The sequence below is a fragment of the Cynoglossus semilaevis genome, chromosome 17 (genome assembly GCF_000523025.1).
Source record: "Cynoglossus semilaevis isolate Cse_v1.0 chromosome 17, Cse_v1.0, whole genome shotgun sequence".
NCBI classification, from domain to species: Eukaryota; Metazoa; Chordata; class Actinopteri; order Pleuronectiformes; family Cynoglossidae; genus Cynoglossus; species Cynoglossus semilaevis.
This window is the reverse complement of record NC_024323.1, coordinates 16,112,023-16,120,023: the sequence shown is the minus strand read 5'-3', so window position 1 is coordinate 16,120,023 and position 8,001 is coordinate 16,112,023. Positions and strand designations below refer to the sequence as shown.

The window sequence follows — 8,001 nt, the reverse complement described above, 5'->3', positions numbered from 1 at the left end:
CGCTGCAGGCGTTTTTCCACGTAGTGTGAGGTGAAATGATGTCCATGAAAACGACCACATTTGTCACAGACTGTTGGAAACTCAGATGTTGTGTAACGTTACATCACAGTGTGTTAATGTAACCTGGAGTCTGGTCACATGGTCACATGGTCACATGGTCAGACAGCCACAGAGTGACAAAATAAAAGTGTTTTTGTTTTTAATTTTTCTCAACATCACCTTTAACAGGTCGTTGTTTCAGTTTCTAGTTTAATTCTGACACAACCTTGGTGGTTGTTTAAGGCTTTGGCTCCCTCTACTGGCGCTGTACACACAGTACACATACAGGCCGCAGGGGAAAAATAATGTTGAGTAACTTGTTTTGTGTTTAATAACACACTGCCATGTGATACTTCCGTATTTGCACAGTGTTACCAAACAGGAGGTCTGTGGCCCTGAGAAAGACCATGGTTAGAAAATGTTGTTAATATTCCTTACACATTTTTAAAATAATCATTTTATTGACATATATTGCAGGTCGTTTTTGGGACCTTCACTGATCTAATAGGATATATATATATAAATATATAAATATATACACTGCTTCCTCCTCTGGTCACAGAGCTGTAAATAAAAACAGATCTGGTTTTAGTCAGAAACTGAGGCAAAAACCTCAACATTTCATTTACACCGAGGTTTACTTCCTGCTCAAGAGTTAGATTAAAAAAATAAAAGATCTGTGCGTGGTTAAAAACTGATTAATATTATTAATTAAAACTAAAGAATCCAAATGTAATGAGCTCAACGTCCAGGAAACCCCAGGGCTCTGTGGTGACGTTCAAGCTCTGGCCTGCCTCCTGTTTGTTTTGCTGTGAACTGCAGCCCATTAACACTGGTGTCTGGAGGCCAAGGACGTCAGTCTGAACATCCTGCCCGCCTTGGCAGAACCACAGCAGCTGGCAGATGGGTTTCAGACGGGCTTAGCCCCGGGCTTCTGTCTGTTCAAATGAGCTGAGTGTTTTTTTTTAACTCCTCAGGCTTCAGGTGTTGTTTTACAGTGTTACAGTGGCTGTGTGAAATAGATCCACCAGGTGGCAGTCAGCTGTTAGTGTGAAATAGATCCACCAGGTGGCAGTAAAAGCCAGGTGGCTTAGATATGCCAAAAAAGAAGCAATGGCTGGTGTTAGCAAGTTAGCTTAGCAATAGTGAGCAACATGCTAGCTTGGCTCATTCACTTTGTTCGCTAAACTTGAATTTGTCCCAGCTAACATTTAACGTTTAACGCCACTGAAGTCAGAACACAGCAGAAACCTTTGATGTTGTTGTTGGAATCTTTATTTTTTTCATCTTTGAGGTTTTCATATTTGTTGTCAACAGTTTTCTGTTCCTTTACATCTAGAACTGATTCTTTTCACTAACCGTCCAGTGAAGTGAGTTCAACAGAAAAACTCTTTGTTGTCAAAGTGAATCAGAGTTTTCTCCACCATAATCAACACGTGGTTACATGAAGTCATCGACACAACGGTCCGGTGAACGTTGGTCTGAGCTACCACAGAGGAGCCCTCTGACCTCCTGCTCCTCCTCCTCCTGCTCCTCCCTGAACGTCCTGCCACAGGATGAGAGATACATTAGAACTTTTGGACGACTTTAGGAACACGATGTCGTCACTGGACGTTCCTTCAAACCGCAGCTGTTCATACAACTATTTCACATGGATCACATGTTATGACCTCAGTGATGAGACCAAGATCAGAGAGAGTGAGAATCAACAACTGATCAAAGGAACTGTTACCTGTGTCTGATCAGTTTCCTGGGGGGAGTTCTTGGGAGGTGGGGGCCAAACCATCTCCAGTTTTCCTGTGGAATGTTGCCTGTCTCCTTTAAAACAAACAAACAAACAAACAACTGGTCATAGTCATGGTCCTGGTTCTGGTCCTGGTTCTGGTCCTGGTCCTGGTCCAGTTGTGCAGACCTTGACCCACAGGAGTCTGCTGACTCAGCTCCGTGCCAGGCTGCAGTGATACTGTCTTAACCAGCAGTGACGGAGCTGACACACGGTTGTCTGTAGAGGATAAATGTAGCTGATGCTAATGCTAATGCTAATGCTAATGCTAATGCTAATGCTAATGCTAATGCTAATGCTAATGCTAATGCTAATGCTAATGCTAATGCTAATGCTAATGCTAATGCTAATGCTAATGCTAATGCTAATGCTAATGCTAATGCTAATGCAGAGAGACGAGACGTTGGTTCAAGCTGAGTGTCAGAGACCGAGAAAAAATATTGTCAAATATTCTGAATATATTTAAATGTATATCAGTGATGTGATTCAGTTCATGTGTTGGTGACGGTGAGGACACGCTTCCATTTGTTCTTCAAATCAGGGGTCTCAAACTAAGGCCTGAGGTCCTCAGGTACAACTTAAAATATCAGATTTGTGTTCTAACAGACGGCCTTTAGATAAAAAAGAAACACCTGCAGACAAACGCTTCATCACAGCAGCAGAGGCCGCAGTAACAACGCCCTCTGTTGGTTCTTTTAGAGTATGACATCTGCTGATAATATTTGCTGTTTTTGGCTGTTGTGACCCGTGTTCTGGTTCTGACCGGGGTCCGGTCTCAGTCGTACCTGCTCCGTGCGTCCCTGTCGTCTGAGACTCTTCTTCTCCTTCTCCTTCTTGACTTTTCTCCTGTGTTTCTCCGTACACCTCACTCCTCTGCCGGTGCAGCTCCTCCTCCCTCTCTCTGGCCTGTCTGATGTCCTTCTCCACCTGCGGCTGAAGAGCCAGGGCTGGGCGGAGCTTGAAGAACGGGTTCTGCTGGGGCGGTGGAGAAGCTTGACCTGTGGTCGCTGTAGTTCTGCCTCTGGCCTCAGGAGGTGCTGTGGAGTCGCTGTTAGTGATGCACTCCATGGATCTGTGGAGGCGTGGGTGTTTGTCTTGTTTGGGGTAAGGGGAGAGACGTGTCCTGTCTCTGGACCCCCCAGAGCTGAGGTCTCCAGGACTTTCCACCCTCTCAGAGGCCGGGGGCTCCGACAGCCTGGGGGGGGGCACTCTGTCCACCGGACACCCTTGAACTGAACACATCTCCAGGCTGCGTGTGCGCTCCAGCACCGAGGGATAAACATGACCGTGAATCAGTGCAGGTGGAAGTTTCCTGAGCCTGGTGGGCCCCCTGGTGGCCCCCTGCTGGAAGGACTCGAACAGTAATTTGGCCTCCTTTAACTGGAGCGTCTGTCCTTTGCTGTACACCCCAGGAATCGAACCCTGGTTGATCAGCACCAGCTCTCTCTGGATCTCTTGACTGATCTCTTTCTGCATCTTCTGCTCAGAGAACCTCGGTTCACCTCCACGGTCTGGTCCAACCAGACCTGGGTGGGGGTCCAGAGAGACTTTGGTCTTAAAGGGGATCTCCAGAACATCTGGATCATCTGCCAGATTGACCACCGCTCTGGTTCTCTGCAGGTTGTTTTTGGCCTCCTGGACCTCTGGGTACTGGTCGTACAGACGGGGACTGTTGCTGGTTCCATGTGGACTGAGAGGAACCAGGTCTTCAGAGGTCCATCTGTCGGGTTCTTCTTCCTCCTCCTCCTCTCTGGTCCACATCGCTGACGGAGGTTTGCTCACGTTTTCATTTTCTCCCTCCACCAGGTCGACCTTTGTTCTGTCCATCGTAACGACATGAAACGTCAAACCTTTGACGTCGTCTTCTGTTAGGCTCCGCCCCCCTGACGTTAACCCTCTCACTTCTGTATGGAACTCGACCTCTGTCCGTTCTTCAGCCTCCTGTCGTCGCTGCAGCAGCAGCAGACGCTGAAGCAGTTGTTCTCCGTGAAGGACGTCAGACGCTCCACTCATGGTCTCCTCTCTGTCCTTCAACACCCCCCCACGGCCCTCACAGGTGGGGGGTCGGGGTCCGTCCCCTCCACTGCAGTGGCTCTCGTTCAGACTCTGGTCTGAATAACTCCCCGTCCCAGGAGTCTCTGGGGGGCCACCAGACTCTGAACCACCATCGTTCACTCCAGAAGATCCTAAAGGTCCAGTTCTCAGCTGTGTCCCCGTCTCCGGTCCTGTGTCCTCCGTGGAGTCGTCAAAGTTTGTCTCCTCTCCAGAGATGTCTCTGTTGTTCCCGGGCAGAGAAAGGACTTCCATGGACTCTTCTGGACTCTGTCCTCTGGACTCTGTCCTCTGGACTCTGTCCTGTGGAGTCTGTCCTGTGGAGTCTGTCTTCTGTCCTGTGTCCTGTGTTCTCGTCCTGGGTTGCCAGATGATGTCAGACTAAGCTGCTGGGATTAGTTTTATCCTCTGAGGCACTAACTGCCCTATTTGGATGGATTACTCTCAATCTATTGATAATTCCATCAGTGCTGCCCTCTGCTGGTGATGAGGGAGAAGTAAAATATGGATAATTAGGAGACGGTTGACGAGGACTCGGTCTCTGCAGATTCATCACAGACCATAGTCACAGACCTCTGGATGCATTCTGGGTATTTGGTTTCCATGGTAACCTAAGTTCAGTTTGGCCTTGGTTTAAGAAACAGAACTTCAGGGAAGTAGGTTTTTCAGAATGTAGTAGTAGTACACGTGTGAGGACACGTTATACTACACTTTTACTTCATACTTTACCTTCAGTTCCTAATGTAGAGGTAGTCCCCCCCCCCCCCCACACACACACAGTGTACAGCTACATCTGCTGACGAAGGAACAGTTAATCAGCTTTTCTCTGTCTGTTCTGGCTCAGGTCGTACAGTGTCTGGACTGACACTAGGGGGCAGTCTGTACTGTGGGAGACGTGTTTGATGGCAGTGAACTTGAGAGCAGACAGTGTCACCGTGACAACTTCCTGTTTAATTCACAAACATTAGTTGATCAGCTGTTTATCAAAATACAGTCGAAGCAGAAAGAAAACACAGGGGGCGATGTTTGACATACTGCAGAGGTCAAAGGTCAAATCTCTGCCCCGTATTTGACACACAGGTTGCAAGACACAAGAAATCCCACATATTATTTATGTATATATGTGTATATACAGTATGTATATGTGATTATATATGTACGTGTATATGTATATATTTACACATGTATGGACATAAGTACACACTGTATGTGTACATATATGTGTAGAAGAATTTTTATATTTATATAATTTATATAAGAAGTTATAAAATGATTGACTATATGTATGTATATAAACTGAAATATATTCTAAATATTTGTGTATTTATACATTTTCATATATAGTTCTGATGCGTTCGTACAAACATTGACAGGAAGTCCCTCAGCAGCCGCGCTTACATTCAACAGAGAGCAGGTTCTGTGGGAGAACGTTCCTGGTTCCTCCTGTTCTTGGTGTTGGATTGTTTTGGTTGAAAAAAAGTCAAATGTAAAACGTTCAAAACATAAAAAAGTTCTCGTCTTTGTCCACTAGAGGGCGACAGTGGTTCTTATCAGAGCTGCTGGTTCCTCTCACATGACAGCGCAGCACTGACAGGTTCTCTTCTTGGCTTGTGAGGGTGGAGGGAGGGTGAGGGGGTGACCTTCACCCTGACCTTTACAGTCTGCTCCGTTTCCCTCCAACAGAACCTCTTCTGGTTCCTCCTGTCCGTCCGTCTCCTTGTCCGGTGTTGGCGTTGATGGAGCCGAGGTCCGGGATCCGATGACGTACTCGTCTCCGTCGTCTGTGATCATCACCCGCTCCACCGTGAGCATCCCCTCGTCGCCGCCCTCCTGGATGTTTTGTGCGGTGGCATCAGTGTATCCCAGGAACAGAAGAGTGACCAGACCGTCTTCATATTTCTGATCCTCCACGTCGTCCACCGCTCCTCCCGCGGCGGAGGTCACCTCTCTGCTGACCTCAGGCTGTGAATCACCGTGAGCTCTGGAGCCGGCGTCTCGTGTCACGTGATCTTCCGTCACCCGATGATGGCTCGATGACGGGAGCGTCTCCCCCGTCCTCCCGCTCACGGCTACGTTATCACTCTTCGTCTCTTCTCCAGTCGTCACCACGGCGACATCATCCAGCAGCGCTGTCAATCCCACGCCGTCGATGACATTCAAGATCTGGCCCAGCTCTTGGGTGGAGGGTTGACCTTCTGACCCCCCCAGGGCGTGGATGCTCTTTCTGCCGTCGTCAAAGACCACGTTTGCTCGGTCGGCGCCGGACGGGCTGGACACGGGGGCCACCGACCTGACGACCGCAGCCCCTGTCCTGGGGTCTCGCTCCACCTGCACCGACACCATCCCCAGGACTGCAGAGAAACAGACGCAGCAGAAGAGTTGACCGTCTGTTGACCGTCTGTTGACTTCAGATTTACCAGTGAAGACAGACGGTTAGGGTTAGTGTTCTCGCCTCACCTGATCGACCGGCCTGTTCACCTTCACCAAATATCTGTGTGGACATTTCACCGTCTTTCACTGTGAAAGGGAAAAAATTCAGATTTAGTGGTGGAACAAACCTATGGAGTGCAGGCTGGTGAGTGGTACGGCGAGGTCAGGTGGTCCACACTCCACTACTTTCTCCTCACTGTTGTCGTGTCCCAGTCTGGTCCTAGTGTGAGTTCTCCTGTGGAACCCTGGTTCCCCTCACACAGTCAGATGTTGTAAAGCGTTGGTTTCACGTCATGATCTCAGCGTCAGGAAACAAACCATCGGTCGGTTACCACAACAGAGCAGCTGTTGGACCCCTTACCTCGTGTTTGTCCTCGTCAGTGACAGCCAGTGGCTGAAGAAAAGTGTCTGTCCCTCTGTCTCTGTCCCTCTGTCTCTGGTTCCTGGTGTCTCTGCACATGTTGACTGAACTGAGACAGTGTGTCTGCAGTAACTGGACTAAGTCCAAGTGACCCCACCCAGACCCAGACCCAGACCCACAAACACTTCATTTCACACATGCAGCTCTAACTCCACTCCTCACACACTCCTGACACACACTCACACACACTCCTGACACACACTCACACACTCTCACCTCTCCGCAGAAGTCAGAAGTCATCAGATTTCAACACACTCTTACCTCTCCGCAGAAGTCAGAAGTCATCAGATTTCAGAACTTTCCAGAACTTGTTGACAGAACAAACTCCAACTGTTCGACTGTTTTCTTCAGAGTTGAAGTAGTCCGTGGTCACACCCGCGGTTTCATGTTGTTCTGAGGTGACACCCTCTGTGGTCATGGTCCCTGAGGACAAGAACGTCCGAGAACCGAGACGGTCCAAGAGGGAGGGGGAGAGAGGGAGGGAGGGAGGGAGGGAGGGAGGGTATTTTTAGGGGTGGGGTGAGTGGCAGAGGGGCAGATTAAAGCAGGGGTCCCAGCTGGCAGAGAGCAGGGATGCCGGGGGAATAGTTGAGTGACGCGGCACATCGCCACCTGCTGACGCCCTGTTGAACTGTCACTGTGAGCTGTGAACACAGACAGGAAGTCGCTGGTGTTTGGGAAGAAGTAGGTGGTTTTTATATTTGGAGAAGTTGAACACTGACTGTGGTTCTGGACACGGTCGGACTCTTCTGTCAGAGGCTGAAAGTTCTAACACTGAGGATGCTAACACTGAGGATGCTAACACTGAGGATGCTAACACTGAGGATGCTAACACTGAGGATGCTAACAATGCTAACACTGCTAACACTGAGGATGCTAACACTGAGGATGCTAACACTGAGGATGCTAACACTTGAGGTTGTTAATTCTCAAAGACAACTTTGTTATAAGACACAGTCAAACTGCTGCCGTCCTCAGGAGAGTTTCCTGTCAGTGACGGATGACGACAGGTGACGTGGGTCACAGACAGTGGGCCGTGTCTCTGGGCCGCTCTTTATTAACAAAAAAAGGCCAAACCCACGGGGTTATTGATTGATGGAGGAGGAGGAGGAGGTGGAGGAGGAGGTGATAAAGAGACTAGACATTGATCGGCTCACGCTCGACTCCCAGATTAAATATTTAAAACCTTTTCCAAGAGCTGTCGGTCACCACCTCAGCTCGGTCGGACCGTGTGGTGGGGGGACGTGGGGGGAGGTGGGGGAGGGGGGCGGGGGAG

The 8,001-nt window shown here is 49.1% G+C and overlaps 3 protein-coding genes across 5 annotated transcripts in view; 1 reads left to right on the top strand and 2 right to left on the bottom strand.

The window, feature by feature from the left end:
• Positions 1 to 8,001, top strand: part of plppr2a (phospholipid phosphatase related 2a) — a 63,031-nt gene that overhangs the window by 31,385 nt on the left and 23,645 nt on the right. The gene's annotated exons all lie outside the window — the stretch shown is intronic.
• On the bottom strand, positions 1,526 to 4,162 carry LOC112488403 (uncharacterized). Its single transcript, XM_025064502.1, has 3 exons — positions 2,608 to 4,162; positions 1,772 to 1,857; positions 1,526 to 1,681 (listed from the first exon to the last, which is right to left on the bottom strand). Exons 1-3 carry the CDS (start codon positions 4,127 to 4,129, stop codon positions 1,526 to 1,528), a joined length of 1,764 nt encoding a protein of 587 aa, XP_024920270.1. The 5' UTR covers positions 4,130 to 4,162.
• Positions 4,805 to 7,200, bottom strand: LOC103393656 (paralemmin-1-like). Of its 2 annotated transcripts, XM_008330697.3 has the most exons (3): positions 6,987 to 7,200; positions 6,332 to 6,391; positions 4,805 to 6,225 (listed from the first exon to the last, which is right to left on the bottom strand). In XM_008330697.3, the coding sequence occupies exons 2-3, from the start codon at positions 6,375 to 6,377 to the stop codon at positions 5,444 to 5,446; spliced, it is 828 nt and encodes a 275-aa protein (XP_008328919.1). In that variant the 5' UTR covers positions 6,378 to 6,391; positions 6,987 to 7,200; the 3' UTR covers positions 4,805 to 5,443. The 2 variants fall into 2 exon arrangements, with proteins under 2 accessions (XP_008328919.1, XP_024920124.1); XM_025064356.1 differs by lacking the exon at positions 6,987 to 7,200 and having other exon boundaries at positions 6,332 to 6,913.

Coding starts and splice junctions, on each gene's coding strand:
- LOC112488403 (XM_025064502.1), bottom strand. CDS start 4,129: ATGGAAGTCCTTTCTCTGCCCGGGAACAACAGAGACATCTCTGGAGAG. Junction 1,858..2,607: donor GACAGGGACGCACGGAGCAG/GTACGACTGAGA, acceptor TTTGTTTTAAAG/GAGACAGGCAACATTCCACA. Junction 1,682..1,771: donor AGGAAACTGATCAGACACAG/GTAACAGTTCCT, acceptor CATGTGAAATAG/TTGTATGAACAGCTGCGGTT.
- LOC103393656 (XM_008330697.3), bottom strand. CDS start 6,377: ATGTCCACACAGATATTTGGTGAAGGTGAACAGGCCGGTCGATCAG. Junction 6,226..6,331: donor TGAACAGGCCGGTCGATCAG/GTGAGGCGAGAA, acceptor GTTTCTCTGCAG/TCCTGGGGATGGTGTCGGTG.